This window comes from Vanacampus margaritifer, chromosome 11, assembly GCF_051991255.1.
Source record: "Vanacampus margaritifer isolate UIUO_Vmar chromosome 11, RoL_Vmar_1.0, whole genome shotgun sequence".
Taxonomy (NCBI): Eukaryota; Metazoa; Chordata; class Actinopteri; order Syngnathiformes; family Syngnathidae; genus Vanacampus; species Vanacampus margaritifer.
This window is the reverse complement of record NC_135442.1, coordinates 18679771-18701918: the sequence shown is the minus strand read 5'-3', so window position 1 is coordinate 18701918 and position 22148 is coordinate 18679771. Positions and strand designations below refer to the sequence as shown.

Here is a 22148-nt window from a genome sequence, read left to right as displayed (position 1 = left end):
ACAAATAATAAATACAAATGCGATAAATGGCCACATTAGAGATATCTAGTGTTGTTATACAAAGGACACAGGCTTGAGAAATGAAGTCAAATGTATTTTGTGTGTGAATGGACAGCCAAAATTATACAATTTCAAACATACTGTACGCACATCAATTTATTTATTATTTCATGTATGAAACTTGAGCTTGATGAGAAATGGCCACAATTTTTGTTTAAAAAAAATCAGACCAAGGCATTTATTTCACTGCCTTCTTGTTGTAATTGTCAACGCATTGCACTGATTTACTCCCATGTTGTTAGTTACGGTGGACAGCTAGCTGTAAAAGGTTACATAATTGATCTTCACTCTTTCTCCAATTCAGGCATGTGTGTGCGTGTACGCGTGTCAGTGAAGTTAATGGAAAGGTCAAGATATGAGAAAGGGAGAAAAAGAGAACAACAGATGTTGTCCTGCTTACTAGGGAGCATTTCACTACTGAACACATATAATAATTACAAACACACTCAGGAGCACAAAGACCAAACAGTCCTAATTCATATGAGCACCACATTGTACGCCTTCATAAGCACAAAACTATACTGTGTTAGGACATAATTATCTGTAATTATAGTTATTACAATGAATTAAATTAACTTATTAATCATAAAGCATCTTACAATGTTACAACAGTATTGCAATGAAATGTTTTTTTAATTTGAGTTATTTTGTTAGTTTTCGTGAACTAAAATAACTTTGCTGTCTTGTTGTAGATGAGTTGTATAAAGCTTCTTTGCATCAGGGTTTTTCATTCAGTGAGGCACTTTGTTAGTGTGGAGGAGGCTACTGTTGTAACAGATTTGGTGGCAATCAGGACAGCATAACAGGAAATTCAGACCACGCCAGCAAATGATGTTACCAAATGTCAATCTTGAGTGTGTAAAAAAGAGGACCGAGCATTGAACCCTGAGGGACACCTTTGGAAAGAGAGTCGGTGAAGCATGTGCGCTTGTTGATCTGAATTAATTGCTGTCTGTTAATACTGCAAGATCGGAAGCCTGAGAAGCCAGTGATGTGCAAGCAAGTTTCCATATGGAAGAGAATAATGCAATGTTTGATTGTGTTCTTGCTGACTAACAAACCATCAGTGAGAAAATATAAAATCCTTGGTGGAGATAAATGTGTAGCTTTCTTCTTGCGGCATACACTAAATTATTGATGAACTGGATGCTAATGGAAGCAAGTAAACTGATCAGTGTTTATGGTAAAGGACTTAAAATGATCATTACAAACGGTTTTATTTTTTATTTTTTAGTAAGGGTAAGGTATGATGGTTCCAAGCAGATTTGTGTGTACACTTTCCAGCATTAATAATCCAGAGATATTAATAATGTAGTATTCCATTCATTTTTAATAGCAGCGCAGCCCCATGCTGCATCGATTGATGTGTGCTTGTGTGTCCCGATCAAGAGCAAATACGGGCCCTTTGGCATTTGGATATCAATCCACTTCACCTTGCATGTATGCGCACGCACACAAACCAACAAATGCATGGACACGCCATGAGTTCAAAACATCTTGACCTTTTCAGGAAGTGATGTTAGAGGCGTGCACAGATGTCCTCACTAACATAGACACACATGCACACACACGTGAAAAAGGCTTGGTAGGTTTCAACTTCCACACAAAAACATAAATGCGCTTTGCCTGAATACACAAGCTGTGAAACATCCTGAGGTAATTAATTTGAAGATAAATACACACAAACATTAACTACATAAAAATGTGTTTTAATTGTTATTATTTTTTTAAATTCTTATCTTACTCCAGTTGTTTCATCAACCGGTATGTCATGGTGAAATACAGAAAAAAAAGAGGAAAATAACTGAAATCAAAGTGTCAGAACCACTACTAACATAAAAACAGTGAAGCAAAAAAAAAAGGACAACTTAATTTTGAGAAAAGAACATGCATGACACTTGAGTTGAAAGTGTTCCTTCTCATAATTGACGCAGGGCAAGCTACTGTCCTCATGCATGACAACAGTTCGAACTGTTCTTATGCAAATTAAATGGAGACATACAAACATACCTCGACTTAAGAATGCCCCCAATTTAGCAGTTTTTTGGAGTTACGAGCCATATCTTTTTTTTTTTTTTTGCTTTGTTGTGAGCCGAATTGTGAATAAGGACGGGCTTCAGACACATGACTGCTCAAGTAAAGTGAGCAAGAGAAAAAAAGATCTACATTCACTGATACACTTTTTGTCGTTTATTGGATGGGACTTGTGTGCTAAAAATGAAACCATGCAAAACCAGGTTATTTCTTTACATTCTTTTAGTATGTTATAATATGTTTTTATATTTTACAACCTTGTTATTTTTGTTTATTTAAAGCAGTGCTTCTCAATTCTTTTTTGTTGCACCCCCAAGGAAGGAGAATACATTTCCCTGCCCCCTAATCTCCCCTCGCAATTATAAATAATATAATTTGTCTATGAAATTGTTATAAGTACACCTCTGCATTGCACATTCTTATTAACATTAATGAAAACAATAAAAGAAAGAAATATAGATCAACTTTCAACAAAAATCCCTTTATTAACATATTTTTTTTTAGTCTGTCACAAAATAAAGAGGAATAAATAAATGAGAGCACACTGCCACCTACTGTAGTGGCTGTGCAATTACACTTAATTCTTTCACAGCTAAGCAAAAAATAATAATCTTTCACAGATCCTTAATGTCTATTTTATTGACATTGTAAGAATGCGGCTTTTTTTCGTGGGCTCTGGGCTACTGTGTATGTTTTTATTTGCCAGCATTCCACCAGTTGCATTCCTCACTGCACACTAACATTTTTTGTCAACAGTACTATTGATTTTTATACTAACATTGCTACATATACTAGGCTCACTTACCCGGGCATACCCATGCATTGACAAATGTGTACCTAGTAAGATTTAGAATGAACCCACCAGCTCTTAATGAAAATGCTGAAGTCAGAGCGAGCGTACTCACCCAGTATGGCGAGCACAGTGTTGTCTTTTAGGACTTCCATGGAACCCGAGCACACAAAGTAGATGGCCTGCAAGGCGTCGCCTTGCCTGATGAGGAACTCGCCGGGCGCGCAGAACGATGTCTTGATGATGAGTGAGAGTGAGCGCAGGCACCCCCTGCTGGCCGACTCAAACAGCGGGAGCTGGAGCAGCTCCTTGTTCAGATGCATGGCGATGTCAGCCCGTAGTTCATCCGGGAAGTCCTTTAGGAGCTAAGAAGAGAGGCAGAGTTTAGTGAATTATCCAACTAGCCTTTATATGCAGTCAGGACGCGGACGGACTGAAGCATCAAAGGCAAAAGGTAAGCAGAGCTGCGTTGGCTTTTGTTGGATGCATAAATTAGTGTTAGCCACCAGCGCTGTGTGTTTGATGACGTTCCCACTGTGTCACTTACGCAGGTTCTCACAGAATCGACTCACCTCACTGACGTCGATGCCGTTGTTGACCGACCAGGTTGTCTGGAAACACTCCAGCATGCGTTGCTCTAAGGCCTTGGGCAACCGGTGCACCCTGATGAAGTCCTTCAGGTCTTTGGTGCGCGTGTGGTAGAGCGAGCGGCGCGAGTACATCCTCTGGATGATGGCGGTCACGTTGCCAAACACCACGGCATGCATCAGCGCTGAGAAAAGAGCAGTTAAGTAATGCTACCATAATACACAATACGCCAATAGCTAAATAATTTATAGCATATTGTCGTTTGTACAGTAGTAGTCGTAGTGTCACAGGAATGACTGAATGGCAACACGTGTGACGTAATACGTATGTGGGGAGTGCACAGCCCGCGTGCTCTTCAAGCGCTGACACCCGGATGTGTTTGTGTGTGTACGAGAATGTTTAGCCGGCTGATGGGTATTATAACAAACTGACGCAATCAGTCAATAAAGCCCATCAAGGCAGTGTATCAATGGCAAAGCCTTTGTTGTTTCTTTGCTGTTGGCCTCTGATGCCATCCTAGCATGAAGGGAGTCAGCAAACTCGGACACGGGACAGGAGAGGCGAACCCTCAAAGGGGTTAGCTTAGCGCCTGCTAGCTGCTATGAGATTACACTATAGATTTAAAACTTAACTTAAAAAAACAAAAGCAAAAAACACTCTGTGTTCTGCTGTTGGCCAGCGTACAACAAGGGATCCTGGAGGTTAAAGTATGTTAAACTAAATATGAACAGTTTTCCTTGGGTTGACGCTGCTGATATGTTTTCAAAGAAGTGTAAACAAAATGCTATATTAAATACAAACAACTTTCCATATGAGCAAATTTGATTTGTCATTTGTTGGACTTAGAAATGTTTTGTTGTTGTTTTTTGTGTCAAAAGTACAATCAGTAACCCATTCGAATGGATTTGGGATTCAAGGGTTAAATGGTAAACAAATAGGTGAATGAGTCCAGGCACGACTATTTACATATTATTTACATACACTACTGGAACCTTTGCAGCCAAGTGAAATGTGACGAAACAAGGGAAATAGATTGTTGGAAATAAATCAATTTCTAGGGGCAAATATTAGAATTTAGGTCTGTGCTTCTGATAGTGGTAAAGCCAGCAGAGAAGAGCTTGGCCCTGACCACTCACAACTGTGCAGAGTTGAGCACAAAAAGTGCCCGGAATTTTTCTGCTTAGCAGGAAGGTTCTGAGTTGTGGCCAAAAAGTGAAATCTCAGCAGGATTATTGCCATTAGATATTAAGGACATAGGTTAACACAATAATGTTTTCATTACCCTACAGCATAATGAGCCTGGACACATTGCAATAAAAGAAACATGTTTTGTTTTGTTTTTAATTTAAGTGATAAATTAAACAGCAGTATGTGAACATTGTTTTGAGGGCAATGCAGAGCGACCACATGGAGCTCACTGCGACGATAACATTCCGTAGGATTAATTAAGAGGTCGCCTCCCCCGGCTTCCTTTCCTTCCTTTCACTTTCCAGTTCTCACCTCTCAGCAGGAGTAAGCTCGTTAAAAAACAATGTGATCCTTTTTTTTGCGCTTGAGCTAATTGAAAGATGGGAAGATTTATTAATTTAAATGAATGATGGAAACGGAATGCCAAGAGCTGGCGTTGCACGTATACATTTCTGACATTCGATCAAGCACTGACCTCATGTGTTTAGTATATGTGGCTCAAATTTGGTAGTAATTGGACAACATCTGTAAAAGTAATCTGTTTTTGAAGGACCCATTAGATACAGTATGTGTACTTGAAATTTTATTTGCCCGCTCACTCGACCACTGAAAGGCAGTTTGCAACGCCGGAGTCCAACCCAAGACACGCATAGGACCGCCCCTTCATTTGAATAACATTTCATGATTGGATTTCATGCTGGCAGCGTCTGTAGCATGCAATAAAAAAAATATGAGAGCGGAACCTATTTTATTTATTGATTGACATTTAATTGTATTTGTATAATTTGTATTTATTTATTTCCACATTTATTTTTAGATTTATTTTTATTTTTTGAATCTTGTTTTTTATTTTTGTATTTAGGTTTCACTTTTATTTATTTATTTACATTTTTGTTGTTTTTATTTCCATTTATAATTTTTTTGTGCTTAATTTTTGAATTATATATTTTATATAAATTTTTAGGATCACTTTTATTCATTAATTAATTAATTTATTTATGTATGTATGTATTTATGTATTCATTTATTTATTTTCAGTTTGGCAGTTTTGGTCCTCCTCCATATTAAAAGGCTAAAAGCATCACTCAAGCTCCGTTTTTGTTGTTGTTTTTTTCCCCAATCACGCCTTAGTCAATAACATGAAGTGTTTCAGAAAAAAACTATTCCGGAGAATTTTTATATTGTGAATAAACTGCATAATATGTCTCCTTGAAATTTGCATAATGCTAGGGATGCTACAGCAGCAAAAGATCATCTGACTCAAAAGAAACTGCACGTACAGGAGTGAGAAAAAGTAGCATTCACTCACCACCAATAAGCATGGTGCAGATCGAGAAGATCTTCTCTGAATCCGTGTTGGCCGACACGTTCCCGAAGCCAACGCTGGTCAGGCTGCTCAGGGCGAAGTACAGCGACGTCACGTAGCTGCTACGCATGGACGGGCCTCCGCCCAGAACTCCCGATCCTCCCGCTGACGCACCCTCGCCGGCCGACGTATTTCCTCCATAATGGCTGGAGTTCCAGGGACCTTGACCTGGCAGCTCTGGGCCCGATTCGTTCCAATGGCTGCTGTTGGCCGGGAGCATGCCAGAGGAGGTGGGGAAGAGTGCCGCCAGAGGTGACAGGAAGTAAGGTGTCCCCAAACGCTTGGCCAACTCATGCAGCCAACCTAATAATGGAGATAAAGGAGCAAAGGGAGAGGGACCATAATTATACGTACAGAACTTATCTTTCTGGCTTTCTGTGGGCACATCATCATGACATTATTGCTTTAATGAGAATGAGGGAAAAAATCGAATATTTTGTGTTTTTTTGGATTGAAAAAAGGTCTTTGATGAAGCCACTGAAAAACAGTGACACTATCACTTAGCATTAAAACGTTCCATCCAAAATTCACACACTAGCCACCCATCAACAAATCCCAATAGATTGACAACAAGTAATCTAATGCCAACGAGGAGACATTTCAAAGTGAAGGCGGGAAGACAGCAGCGAAGGCGTGCGGATGAATAATTGAGAGCGTGCTTGAGAATGAATGTATGTGACGTGATGAAGGCCTGCTGAGCTTCTGACGGCACTTGGGAGAGAGAGGAATCATACAATATAGATGACGTCCATTCATCTAGGCCCACTAATACTATCTATCCCCACAGTATGTCCATCCATCTTTCCTACCTACCTAACCAAGCCCAACACCAACAATGTATATCTTAAACACTTTTTTTTCAGTACAAATTAGCATTTCTTTCTTTGTTGATTGGCTGTGAGAAATTAGACCTCATAATTAGGTCCACTTGAATATGATCCTGTGCCAGATAAAGGGCCCTCTTAACTAATGGAGGTACAGTTCATTCAAGTGATAATAACATTTCCTCTTGTAAGAAGGAGGCAGGAAATCAAATCGTCATGAGCCTCCTTATCATCTTATAACAGTAAATCTTTATGTCTCATTCTTTGCAGCAGAAAGTGTACACTGTGTCCTGTGTGGGTTTTTGTCAGACATCTTGATCCTTTTCAAAAGGAAGTAAAGATCTGTGGGCGACAATTTAGACTCACTCCAAGCTGGTCTAAGGTTTAGTTTACTCGTTTGTATTATACAGAGTGCTATACTCAAATGTTACCTACTTTTTGTACCTCTATGTAGCTCTATTTTATAATATTTTGTGCTACATTTTCAGACTGTTGTTTTGGAAAACGTCCAAAAGCAATTTCCGACTTCAAGTAAATGTATTTAATTTTGTGTTTAACTGACTGAGTAAATTAACCATTGGTGATACCAGAACAGCAAAATAAAATAAATTTAAAAAAGTATCAAAAGCCGTAGTAGTTTTAGTAATGGGTATCGGTTATTACTGAAAAGTAAGTACTCATACTGGCAGTGGTCTGGATAAAGTGATATTGAACAATCCTAAAAGGAAGTGAACACACCAAGAACTGTCCATGGTACTGAACTACTGAACCATATTGTCCTAGAGACTGGAGCTTTACCGTAATCAAGAGAGTACTGAAGTGTGAAAGAAGTAGTTGGACGGGTCTATTTTGAGAACAAAGATCAAGATGAATGCATGTTCTGATGAATAGAGCTCATTGCTGCCCCAAGGCTCAAATAACAGCTACCGGGCGGGGGATGGTGCTTTAGGCTGCTAGTTCATACCAGGTGCTGTGTATTAGCATGTAAAAAAACCCGAACCCAATACCTCTTTAAAGTGACCCTGATGTCACGTCGCATTGAACATGTATGAAATGACGTGCTAAGTAACAACAAAGGAGGACAATCAGTATCTCCTGCATTCACCTCTTGTCTACTGTAGGGAGAACAAATTCAAGACACTAAAGATCTCTAGCTAGCGTGCTTTAATTCTCTATTATTATTCCTGGGGTCCATTTCACAAAACAGGTTTAGTGAGAACCCTGAGTCAATAAACCCTGAAATGTGGGAAACTCTGCGTTTTCTGTTTTGGAAAGGGAGGTAACCGAAACTAGAGGAAAAGAGGTAACTCTAACCTGTTTCATAAAAAGAGGTTATTTAAGTTCTCAGAGTCCATGAACCTAACCTGGTCGGTAGCAGGTTTTTGCAATGAACCTCAAGATTTTCTCTGTCCCCGCCTCCTCTCAACCACACAGGACATTTCATTTCCTCATTCATAAAGTCTGCTGCGGCGAGTTTTGGCGTAAATACACCCATAGTCTAGAGCGTAAAGTCCACGAACATGGCACGTCCTTGTGACAATGACCCAATTGATGAAGGTGCCGTTATATCACGCAGGGAATTATAGATATATTGACATTCCGGACAGTTATCTTTTTGAAACGGTTCCGTTTCACATTACAGTCTATCATCTACATACTATTTGCAACATTACCAGCCGTAGTCATTCGCTCACATCCCAACAAATAGTGTGTGTTGCACTCCGTTTTCTTCTTATACCCGTTTGAATAATGTTTTTATATTTCATCTTAAGTTTTTTTCATCTTAAATCAAGTGTGCTTCTTTCTCTCAGGATTGCACCTAAATGAAATAAATTAATGAGCTACCATTCAAGCAGGTTTCCCCTGTAATTTTATTATGATTGCAAAGGACTATATTTAAATTTAGGCATTGACCCAAGCAGCAACGTTCTCCCACGCCACCTCCCTCTATGGGGAGCTGCTGCGCTGTTGCACTTTTTTTTCCTAAAGACATGTTAAAATTCGCCACATGATCGCATTATGATTTAATGTTCGAAAGGGGTAATAAAAAAAAAAAAAACGTGGAGGCTTCTGCGCTGCCATGGTGACTCAGCCATTTTTACTGTGGTGGTAACTCCAAGTGAAACTACTCTGTGTTGATAAAACTAGCTCAAATCAGCTGTCCTGGAACCAAAAACGCAGCATTTCATATCTGAGGGTATGTCAACTCGCTGTTCAGGGTAAGTCTCAGTGTTTGTTGAACATGCTTTGTAAAATGGACCCCCTGACAAATGTCAGACTGTTTATTTATATATTTATTTATTTTTATTATGGCACTTGGTAGCTGTTTTCCCCTGTGGGTGGTATTTTATTTTGAAATAGCCTGGTCAGAACCACCAAAAAGCCAAAAACGGGTCGAAATACCACCCAAGGGTTGACCCTTAATCACACAAGAGTCTCAAAGGGCTTCACTTGCCCACAGTTGACAAATATCAACGACATCTAATCGAATCACAAGAGGGCAAGGAGAAAAAAAAAAAAACATCAGGCGAAAAATGAGAAACCTTGAGAAGGGACTGCAAATGTGGTAATCCCCTTCCAGGATGATTTGGAGACTAACCATGATTAGACTTACAACAGACTGAAATGTGGTCAATTGTCAATTGTGTTCCGTGGAGCTGCACAATTGATTTGCTTGATTTGTTAGCTGATTTGTGAGTTTAATAAGCTACAGTAATAATAATAATAAAAAGGTTACATACAGATACAGTATGTGATGAGAAACCTCCTGACTGTAAAATTATGAGCCAATGCAAATTCCCCATACTTTTGTGACCAGATCATCTGGCGAGACTCTCGTTGAATGATCTCCAATGCTCTGCAAAGCTCTTGTATTTGACATGTTCATCTTCTTAATACAAAATGGAACTAATTCCCAGCCTTATGATTGACTCCTTCCACAAATGTATCAACAAAAGAACCAGAAAAACACTGAATGTCAAGTACTTTTGTGCTGATTTCCAGGCTTATGAAGGCAAAATGAACTCAGCCTACTACAGCGTACCGTGCCGGAGGATTACTGACCAATGTCCCAGGATCCCGGACTCTCGATCTCCCTGCGTCCGATGAAGTACCATACGCAAGCCATCCAGTGGGCCAATAAGGCGAACATAGACATGAGCAGGGTGAGGACCACGGCGCTGTACTGCGAGTAACGCTCCAACTTCTGCAGCAGCCGCAGCAATCGAAGCAGACGCACAGTCTTCAACAGGTGCACCCCAAAGTACTGCAGGCGATAGATATGGTGCAATTAATTCCTCCATTTTGAAAAACATCATCAGAAAAAATTATAGTCACTCAGCCCATTTGAACTCTGTTGGAAACCAAAACATCAGCACCTAAACAATCTCTCAGATGATTGTCTTGTTCAAGTTCTGAGGTCAGGAATGATATCAGAGACACGGCTCACCACGCTGACGTTGAAGGCGTAGAGGAGGTCAAAGGGTAGGGCAGCGATGAGGTCCACAAAGAGCCAGGTGGTGACATAGTGAACGCAGATGGAACGGGCGTCATACACCACCTGACCCGACGTGCTCACGAAGGTCGTTCGGAAGTTCAGAACAATGTCTACAAGAACAGTTGAAAACAGATTTAAGTTACATACAAACAATATCGGTAAATAGAATCCACCTCTTTAACATAAAACAAAAATGTCAATCTTGTACTGACACCATTCATTGTATTATTCATTTCATAAATCAAACCAAAACAACATCCGGATTGTACATTTCAGTTTACAGCATTCAAATTTTTGTTCAAATGTTTGGTAATTTTTTTTAAGAGCATTTCTCATAAAAAACTAAAATTTGCCACATAAATTAATGTGTGATTACTGTATGTGGAATAATATATAAACAAAAACTAATATAGGCCTAATACAAACACACTAAGTTGTGCAAAGCAAACAAACCTATGGTTGTAGAAATTTGAAAAAAAAAAAATCAATCTGTCCAAAGTTTTGTTGTTGTTGTGCATTTTAAGACTGTTAAAAAAGACTAAACAAATCACATTATCACATTTGATTTTTGTGAAAAAAAATAAAAAGAATGTAAAAAAAAATAATTCTGAAATCACAAAGGCAACAGCAAACCATACCGAGTCAGTCTAGTAGTATTACAATGAATTTTAGTAAACATGCAGTATCTTACAAAAGTTAATACATCCCTCAAATTCCTATGATATTTAATTATATCTTTTCATGGGACAACAGTGAAGAAATATCATGAGATGCCACGTTGAACTTTCAGTGACCAGTATGCGAGAGTGTGGGATATTTAATACCACATTTAACACACCTGCTCCCTATTCACACCTGAGACATTGTAACATTAGCAAATCACATGACACTGGGGAGGGAAAAGGACTAACTGTGCTCAATTTGGACATTTTCACTTAGTGACATGCTCACTTTTGTTGCCAGGGGGTATATTTATTAATGGCTGTATTTTCCATTATTGTGAGAGAGCAATACATTTACACTGTTTTGTAAACTGTACTGTGTCAAAGTGTCATTTATTCAGTGTTGTTCCATGAAAAGACATATCCACAGAAATAGGAGGGTTGGATCCTTACTTTCGTGAGATACTGTATCTTCAGAATTGCAGCAATCAAGGAGGTGTGAAACTTGAAATCTTTTTCAAGCTTACTCGAAGGAGTTGTGCTGCAGTGCCAGACAATTCTTTGTATGTCATTCACGGTAACTTTGGGGGTAATTCCAGCAGACATTGCCGACTACAAGTTCAAATGCAATTAGAGAACGCATCGAGCACATTTAGCTCTGGCAGCAGGAAGCATACACCTTACATTTTCTATCTCTCGTACTGAGCATGCAAAGTAAAACGTTTAGCAAGAGTTTATGGGTAAATGTTGTTGCGGCCAAGCAGGACACACGTCATCAAATCAGACAAGACAACACAGTGGAACAAATTCCACAAAGTGGACCTCTTTTAGCCAGGCACCTATGATTCTGCATAAGTACATATCTTAGAAAAAGAAAATCCGATTTGGTGGTGGGGCTTGGCAAAGCGCAAGGAAGAAATGTCTCTAAGAAAACTAGAACAAAGCAGACGGGAATTTATTGAAAATGTTACATAAATAAAGAACACGTACAAAATAAGCACATTTCTCATTACATTGTCAAAAATATATTGATACTCAACTTTGGCCAGTAAGTTCCAACAAATGTCTTATGGACTGACAGGGGTCTGAGATTTCACAGCTGTGGGTGGCAAGTGTAATTTGATTGCGAGCTGGCGTACCCTCTTTTTGCATTAAGAGCAATTGTCCGCCCATGGGCGATGGTTCACATTTCCCTCACTTAGACGGGGGACATACAGGCTGGTTATTTTCTAGGAAATGACTTTGGCCATCAGACATAATGTGCAGTAGCAAATGGCTCATATCCTTCGCCTCTGCTGCAAATCACTCATTAAAAACTTTTCTTTATACCCAGAAACATTAAGGGTGACTAATGATGGGCCTCTTGAGGTGTGCAGGTTCTTTGAATCTACCACAGAGGAAGAGATTAACAGCTAATGTGGTTGGTCAGTTTAGAAGTGTAATACGTATGTAAAACGAGGTGCTGTGGTGAACTAGTGCTCTCCATTTGTTGTTACAAGAATGATTAAGTTGTTACAAAGTGTCTTATTTGCTACAGTAGTTGGATGTCATGTGGTGTAATGCTTAATGAAGAGAAATAATAATATTATTATTATATTATAATATAAAAATCACAATAGAAATGTAATAATAGAGTGAAGGGAAAATAACCATGGTTTGATATATCCTCATGTAACCTCTTATATAAGGATATGTTATTGTCCTGAACTGTTGTACAAATCCAGGTGCCCAACAATTTGTGAATAAAGGGCGGAATCAACCTGGGAACTCTTCTTTGTTTATACTATAGTCCTTGCTGCTTCGGAAACATGTTTTCGAGGGTGCCTGGGAGTGAATGCCTTGTTAATACTACAGTCCTCCCTGCTTCGGAAACATGTTTTCGAGGGTGCCTGGGAGAGGGCTTGGCCAGCCCGGTTTCTCACGCTCACAACTTTTTGTTTAAGAAAAAAAGACGGAGCGGCACACGGTGTGGGTAGAGTCAGCTGTGGGATACGTACGATCGCCCAGCCGTTTTGCAGCTCGTTCTACCCGGACCGTCGGCTCTCCGGTCTAGTGTCAAGGTAAGCGCTGATGATGATCATATTATGCTGCTTAGCGTTGAAGTGTGTTGATTGCTGTTTGCGGGGAATAAAAGGCACATTTGTTCTAGCACAGTATATCAGTCTCTGTGTATTCATTGTTACAGCCGATCACTCACAATCCTGCATAAAAAATATAAAAGTGAAGTAGTGTTTTCCATAAAACATAGAGTGAGGTGCCCCGGCAAAGTGAGTGTGTCAATATAAATATTAAGTAATAGGCTGCCACGTTTACATTCATAACAAGAATCAGCCAGGTATCACTTTATTCATTTTGCCTTCATTTTAGTCCTGCCAGGCTCGGACAGTGATGGTGGCTTGTGGAAAGTCCGTCACTGTGTTGGGCCACCACCTACCTTCAGACGGTGGCCCAAAGCCAAACGAACCACTAAGAAAATCACTCAAAATTAGCTGCCGAAAATGGCCCAAAAGTGCATTTACGGTTTTGAATGGAAAGCATTTTATCTCTGAAACAACCTAGGATATTGTGATGGTACAAGAAAAAAAGAAAAGAAAAAAAGAAAAGACAACCAGTGTACGCTTACAAGAATCATGAAACGGGGTTAGCCTCAAATTGCTAGCTTTGGTTAGCCAGAACACCTCCAGCCTTAATAGTCATACAAGCAGCAGCAGGACCAAGGAATAGGACAACATTGGCAGCAATGCTTCATAAAACAAAACAAAAACATTTTATATTGTAAGTGCTCCATAAATATTTTAGCAATTAAGTACGGTAATTGAGTAGTTCTTTTATCCGACAATAGGAGGCGGCTGCCATGCAAGGCACTGCGAGGTCCACTTGGAGCAAATTTGGGTTCAGTGTCTTGCTCAAGGACACTTCGACATGGTCAAGGTTGAGGATCAAACCCACAATTTTTGGGTTGGGAGACTACCATACTACCACTGAGCCACTCTTTGAAGCATTATTATTATTATTTTGTTGTTGTTGTACAATTCAAATAATTGTTGTAGATTTTCATTGTGGGGAATTTTTTTTAAATTACTTAGATTTCTTCTTATTATTTTGTTGGTTGCAATTTTAAATGGATAAACATTTTTATAATCGTAAACAACTAATACAGTCCTGCTCACTGTCATTGTCAACCATTCATTTTTTGCATGATCTCTACAATATCTTCGGAAATAAATGGAAATGTACCAAATTTACATCATCAGGATCTTTTAATTGCATGTTCAAAGTAATTCAACAAAGGAAATTGTTTTTCAACTTAGATAATTCCAAAGAAAAAATAGAAAACACTGCATGTGCAGCAATAATGGCACCCCTCTTTGATATTTGGTTGCACACCCCACTCGTCCTTAGCAAATTGTTCAATCTCTTTAATGTTTGCAGGTTTCTTTTCCCAATAGCACATTTCAGCTCATATCAAAGATTTTAGGATTATCCGATTGAGATCAGGAGTCATTGCTGGCCATTTTAAAACAGTATTTTATTTTATTTTTTTTGCTTTTTAACCATTCCTGTGTGCTTTTAGATGTGAGCTTTGGGTTTTTGTCTTGCTGGAAGACCCATGACCTTCAACTCAAACCAAGTTGTCTAACACTTGGTAGGACATGTCCGCCTAGAATCTCTTGATAATTCTCTGGTTTCATGATTCCTGTGATAGGATTAAGGCCTCCAGTACCAGATGTAGCAAAGCAGCCCCACAAAATGATGGCTCCTCCATCATGCTTAACTGGTGTTCTTTCCCTTCGAAGCTTCATTGTGTTGTCTGTAAACAAACTATTGGCGCGCATTGCCGAAAAGCTCTATTTTTGTTTAATCCGTCCACAGAACATTTTCCCAAAAGAATTGTGGTTTGTCCAGTTACTCCTTGACAAAGGTTAGACATTTTTATTTTTTATTTATTTTTTTATGTCTGTCTCAGGAATTGTCTTCAATGAAGCCCTGTTTTTGGTTCAGTGTGTGGCGTATGGTACTTCTTGAAACCATGATCCCAGACTGTTCCAGGTTGGCTTTCAGGTCTTTTTGGATGTTTAACGTGGTGTTTTTTCCACCATTGACTTCTATCATTATTTTTTCTGAGTCCCAACGTCCATGGAGGTTCTTGACAGTTCCACGCCCGTCAAACTTCGTAACAACATTACGCATTGCTGAAACAGGGCTACCAAAATCTTTGGAGATGGCGCTATACCCTTTGGCGGTCTTGTGTTTGTGAATAATTGCACTGCACTTCAGACAGCTCCTTTGTTTTCAAGATTTTGATAAAGGAAAAGGAGATGATAACAGGTGGCTTTTTAAAACATCAAAGCCATCATTTATTGGTTAATTTATGTCAATTGGGGACAGACAATTTAGAACAGGGAATTCTCATTTGTGATTTACCAAAGGTGAGTCACAATGCATTTCAATACTGATTTACAGGAAAGAGTGCCAATACCAGTGACAGAGGACGTTTTAGGTTTTCTATTTTTTACGCCCATTGTTTATTGTTTTAAATTGTTTTTTAATCATTTGGTTCTCTATAAAGAATAAAATGTTTTAGTTAACAATTTTTTTTCCAGAAGATATTCCACATTATGTACTTTACCTTCATGGGTGCCAATAATGGTGAGCAGGACTGTAACTTAAAAAAAAAAAGTAGAAATAATAGAATGCACAAAATGCACACAAATGCAACTCAACAACTTTAACATTATATCATTACACTCCAATACTGAAAACTATGAGCCCCAAACAGTCAAGGTGACATCATTCGGGTTGGCACATGAAGACATCTCCAGCATTTGGGCAATTATAGTGACCTGATAACTGATAAACTGCCTGTCAAATACCTGTACAGTATTTTTCCTGTGTTGTGTAAGAAGAGTCTCACCTAGCATGAACAAGATCTCCACCAGGATGTCGCTGACGCTGGGGGGGCTTCTGGGGGCGCTGCCTTCGTCTCGCCCACTCACCACAGTGAAGCACACGTTATAGGGCACAGTGACGGCCACATAGAAGGTGGCCAGTAGGATCAGCCAGTCCCAGCCAGCCTTGAAGGTGCCGTAGTGCAGCAGGATGAAGCGCGACTTCTGGATGGCAGCTACCTTGTACTCTGGGATTGGAGGTTTATCCCCGAACATGTTCTGCAGAGGATGATAGGGAAGGGAATTGAGGTGTCTATTATACATGATACCGTATGTATGGACTGACAGGACATGTAGTCAGGTGCACCTATTGGAAGAGCTGTACCAAAGTTTCAGTCTTATTAATTAAAAGTGAATCCCACCAGGGATCTTGCTTCTTTTTTTTTTTTAAATACTGCATTCCTACAGGTTTATGTAAGCCATTATTAAGGCTATTCAATTCAATTTAAGACCTCCCGGCTCCCAACCGCTAAATATGGCCCTTAGAAATAAGTGTGAAGATACCAGATTAATTTAAAGTTGTAAGGCATGGCAAAATTATTTTTGAAACACCCTTTTTGACCTCTGCCGACTTTCACAACAAAATATCAGTGGTTCGTTCAGATCATCTCCAATGAATAATAACAAAAAAAGGCAATCAAATTTGATAGTAACAAAAACTGCGGAACAATTTTTTATTGTTTATTGTTTAGTATGTCTGTGACATTTTTTTTTTTAGACTTTTCAACATAGGGTTAATTGATTAGGTATAATTTTAAGAATAATTAAAATAACCAAAATAGCAGCGTCAAATCAAAATGTTAGACTTCCTTTGTCATTTTGTACAGTTTTTTTTTGTGGGTCCGCACAAGAATGACAACCCTGTCATATTTCATATTGCTGAAAAAGGCTTTGTTGCTGAATTAGCAAAATAAAAAATAAAAAAAATTGTGCTACACATCTTCGAAATTCTGTGAGTTTTATTTATTTATTTATTAGTTGTTACATGCAAGACCAGCACAAACCATGTTGACATGTCCAGTACAGTTACAAACACACCAAATTTGAACGGGGTCCATATAAAACTCTGACCTGTTTTCTGTGCGAATATCTCAGCAAATACGACATGCAACGTTATTGTGGCCTATTGCATCATACTGAGAGCTGTTCTTGTTTTGAGTGTTTTATCTTTATAAATGTACAATTTTTGATATAGCTCTTGTATTGGATCTCATTAGCTTGAGCGAGCGTTCCCTAAAGTGTGACAGTGAGAAATAATAGACTTGTGGTTGTCTTGACAACTGACTTCGAACTGGTCCTAGCACTGAGGCTAAAAAAGCCACGCGCGGTCACTAGCTTGTGTCGCAGCACATCTCTTCAGGTATGTAGCTTCTGGCTAACATTACTGACCCTGCTGCCAGGATTCAAAGCAGTGATACTCCATTAACCTGCAGCAGAAGTCAAGGTGACCTTTATGCCATGAGTACTGTACGTACTGTATTTCAGTGGTGACCGGTCATGACTAGCAAGGCCTACTTTGCTGGCCTAAACACTATCAGAAGCACTGACCCACATTTACAACCTAAAATGTAATAATTTAGTTTGTTTGTTGTATTTGTTAGCGTTTGTTTGGGCTGCAGTGCTTCTACACTGCAAAAACTGAAACCTTAAGTAAGATATAATTTCTTAAATTCAACCTAAATTTGCTCATTTTGATTTGACAAGTTATTTTTTACTTAAAATGAAATTGTCAGGCAAAATCATTGTGCTTATTTTAAGATACTTATTACTTAATTATCTTGTTTGATCAAGTAGTCTTGGCATTGAGTGTTACAAGCCTGTTTTAATCCTCACAGTACTTAAAACAGGCTCGTAACACTTAATGTTGTTTTAAGTACTGTGAGGATTAAAACAAGCATTTCCCACATTTTAAGATGATGACTAAACAACACCAAAGGCCCTGAACTGGGGTTTCATAAGTATTCTTATTTTAAGATTTTTCATAATCTAGTAATAAGATAAATGGAAAAAATATATAAGTATAAAAACAGACGAGTGAAATATGGTTTATTTCATTATGTTTACTAAGCTAATATTTCCTTGTTTCAGTACCAGCTCAGTGGTCTAGTGGTAGAGTGCTTACCCTCAGACTTGAGGGTTGTGGGTTCAATTTCTGGCTGGGTTATGACAAATGAGACCTGTTACCTCCCTGCTTGACACTCAAGGTAAGTTATCCAAGCATAAAAAACAATACTTATCTGTTTTAAGACAATAGTTCTATTTATTATAGACAAACTTGTTACTTGTTTTTAATCTGAAAATACTATTTTCAAGACCACAGTGGTGGATATGGGCCTAGTATGTTTTTCTTATTTTTCAAAATCTTACTGGTAAATTTAAGTTTAAAATTTTCTTGTTCTGATAGCAGATAAATTTTTTTAATATATACAGTATATATTTATTACTATATTTTTTTCTATAATTTTCTATAGTCCTTTTTGCAGTGCACTATGTAGTAGCCACATATACCGGTATATGGATGTTGGATTTTTTTGTCCAATCAGATTTAATCCTTTTTGTTGCCATGTCAATCTAATCGGCCGAGACCTAAAGCTTCAGAATTAGTAGTGATGGTCAATGTAATTCAACTATGTTAGCAATGGGACTGTTTCTTTAACTATCAGATTTCAAATTTGTCCTCAGCAAGATGGCCTTCGATGTTGTCACCAATTTTCTGTTCAATGGTTGGTCAGAGCAAAAGTGGGACAGTAAACTTAGACATTTCTTGTTTCCGTTTGTGGTGAGTTTATTCCTGGTTTTGGTTTCCTATTTTGAAACTCGTTTTGTTGGATTTAATTGAGTTTTTTTTTTTTTTTTGTTCCATGCACCTTTTCACATTTGGAGATTTTTGCACTTCCGCCTTGCCTCCGTGCTTCACTGCGTTTGGCTCCATTTTTTTTGCCACACAAAACCCCTCAATCATGACTGACAGAGATGCCATTTCCGGTGGTGAGTGTGAATAGATAGATAAATAAATAAATAAATAGTTGGGTTTTCCACACCAAATCAGGCTGGTCTTTCCTAACAAACCCTTTTTGCATGAACTGAACTTCTCAGATGAGAGGTAAAACGTCTTCTGACAAAAAGGCACATATTTGATATGGCAAGGCACATATTTTATATTAGAATTTTTTTTTTATGACACAATACAAAACAAATTGGATTAAGTACCTGCTGTAATTTTGTATATATATATTTTTTAAAGCATTTTACCAGTTTGGCCTGTCAATATATGTTGCTGGCATAGATCAACAAAGTAAATACTTTTTGGATTGATTAAATGAAATTGGATAATTTCCCATGGCACACCTCATTTCTCAAATTTCAAAGCCCTGGAATTCGCCCAAAAGTCCGTTATAAAGTTTAGATATAAAAACGTTCCAAAGAATATCAAAATCCATTTTTTTGTCCATCATATTTTGGACTCACATTGTTAAGCTTGAGTTTGCTTTTGTCTTGCTTCTGCAGGTGTCCTGAAAGATGGTAGAGGACAGCTCGGCTGCGACGGCGGTTGGCGTTAAAGCCGGGGGGCCGAGTCACTTGATGCACCTCCAGACCCGTCTCCTCATCTGTAGACCACAAACAGGCTCAACCAAACAATCGTTGGCAAAACCTTTGAATTGTTGACCAGATGAAATGTGGGTGGCCTTGAATATCTTTTAATCAATGTGCCACCGTGGCTTCTCACTTTTCCTTTTCAGATTGTGAACGGTTGCTAAAGTTATGTACAGTATAACTATAAATTCATACGTATGAATACAATTAATTCATAAATAAAATTGATTAAAATCCCCAAAAGTGAAGGGTGATTAGCCTCCTCGACCAAAGAGTCCACTGTATAATGATACCACAGAAAAAATGTTGGCCAACGTAAGCATGTTAATGTCTCTTAGGTGGACTTTTTCGGCGAATCTCCTAATAAATGATGAGCCAATGTAAAAAACAGTAAGAAAGTTTGAGCTTTTGTTTAGCCTCAGCTACTTGGCTCTTGCAAAAAAAGTATTGAGTTGTGCTCCTTGTGTGCTGCCTAGAACTACAAGATGTTATATTTTTGCTGTACTGGTCTCCATGCAATCTAGAACACACACATTTCCAGATTTTTTTTAGAAGTTGAATGCAGTTCAAGTCCAATGAATAGCTTGAAATGGTACAAACTACAACAAGTGGTGAACAGGTAAGATTATTCAAACCTGCATAGATAATGTACATTTCAGAATTACACAAACAGGCCGCAGTCTACAGACTTAAACCCCATTGAGTTGGTTATGGATGAACGTGACAAAAAGGTAAGCAACATATAAGCGCTTTACATTTTTGAGAAAAGTTTTGGGAGGAACTTTCGTGTAAAGAGGGTTTGAGAGAGTCTGTCAATTATCTTTGCAACGTTTTGCAACACTGAAGGAAGTCAAGCTTGTGCCCCTTGGTAAGATACAGGCTTTAGGTTTTTGTTTATAGATTGATTCTATGGTTTCTTTTGTAACTTTTATTGTTTATTTGTTCTGTGCTTTTGTTACAGAGTACAATGAAACGATGGACTGTATGAATTTAAATAAATACTAAAAAGGAAATACTGGAATGTTCCAAATCTACATTCACAACATTTATTATTGATTTTAGTAATACTGTAATAGTAATAGAAGTAATGTTTCAATAAAAGCTTATTCCATCCCAATAACCAAACTCCTTCTATCAACTTCCTCTCATCCACCCTGGCTGCTTCAGTAAAATGGCCGCTACAATAGAATTTTTTATGAATCAGATCAGAAAACAGCATTCAACAAAAAAACATGTCATGCCTTAAGGCAAAATAAAAATTTCTGTAAAAACAGGGAATTGCTTACTGGTCTCAGTGGATCTCACACTCACAGAATATGTAGTGCTTTTGGTCATGACATACAGATAAATAATAGCATTAGGGTGACTTTACAAGGCTGGTTTGTGGTCAGTACAAGGCCGTTGTTCATCAAAAATCCACTTTGGAATGCAAGGAGGATAACATGTAAATAAAAGTGGAGGCCTCGGGTAGGAGTTGAGCTTGCGCCTTCATTTTCACAATATCCACTGCATTCTCAGGAGAGGCGAGGGAAGGCTGAACATACATTTTAAATTATTAAGGCAGTGATTTATTGCAATCCGTGCTATGCCATGTGTACGGACAAGCTGGAACTCGTTTCGTTGCCTCTTTCACAGAGTTATACGACAGAAAAGTCCGAGCTATTTGGCATTTCTTCACCCTCCATCAAAGACGGGATATTGCCGCAACCGTATGCACTTTCACACAGCAATGCAACATCTGCCAACAGATAATCAAATGATGGCGACGCCAACATATGGTGTGCATAAAATTGTTGTTGTACTGCAACTAGCTTTCACAAAAGTGTGGGACGAGTATGGGTTATAGGATACACACGTGTGCCATCCCATGTCTCTGACGCTGCAGTCTGAGTCTGAAAATTGCCTGCTTGATTTTGTCCCGCCATTCTGCGGGGTTGCTGTTTTTTCGTAAGCGCAGTGCAGAAGAAAGGCAGAAAATTAATAGCTTTTACGGTCAGTGTGAACGAGGCTTTTCATTGCTTCATGACGGGAAATTTTAGATTATGCATTTTATGAAGTAAGAAACGTCAGCGTATAGAATATGAACATTCAAGCTACCAGATCTTAATATTTTCAAAAGTTTCTCAATACATATGGTCCCAATTAAAGTGAATGAATTGCCGAGACCAGATTTTGAACCCAGGTCACTCACCTGTGTCAGGTCCTTGTTCCGAATCCTGGTCCTTCTTTTTGTCAGTGATGTCTTTATGAGACACCAGGAAGAGGACCACCTCACCCTTCTCATTCTTGATGGGCACAATGTCAAGAAGACACCAAAAATGTGTGCCTGCACACAAAAACAAGCATCATAAAAATACTGTCCACTCCACATACCATATGGGCATATACATATACACACATTATATCAAACCATACACAGTTTCAGTGCTTTTTGCACAACTTGCCAGACATCAAAATACACAGGTGTTTGATCCATGAATCAACCAAAACTTTGTTTTCAAAAGTTAATTAGAACAGTCCTCTTTATCAAGCTACTTTACATTTTGACATCATGAGACAAGGACGTCACCTAGCAGCTGATCAACAATACCTCACCA

The 22148-nt window shown here is 38.6% G+C and overlaps 1 protein-coding gene across 3 annotated transcripts in view; it reads right to left on the bottom strand.

The window, feature by feature from the left end:
• Positions 1 to 22148, bottom strand: part of kcnh3 (potassium voltage-gated channel, subfamily H (eag-related), member 3) — a 122591-nt gene that overhangs the window by 16038 nt on the left and 84405 nt on the right. For all 3 annotated transcript variants that reach the window (XM_077579540.1, XM_077579542.1, XM_077579541.1), the window contains exons 3-10: positions 21743 to 21877; positions 19426 to 19565; positions 15924 to 16176; positions 10299 to 10456; positions 9914 to 10115; positions 5970 to 6329; positions 3457 to 3656; positions 3000 to 3249 (exon numbers count right to left, since the gene is read on the bottom strand). In XM_077579540.1, coding sequence (XP_077435666.1) covers positions 3000 to 3249; positions 3457 to 3656; positions 5970 to 6329; positions 9914 to 10115; positions 10299 to 10456; positions 15924 to 16176; positions 19426 to 19565; positions 21743 to 21877 — 1698 coding nt within the window. The remainder of the gene's footprint in view (positions 1 to 2999; positions 3250 to 3456; positions 3657 to 5969; positions 6330 to 9913; positions 10116 to 10298; positions 10457 to 15923; positions 16177 to 19425; positions 19566 to 21742; positions 21878 to 22148) is intronic.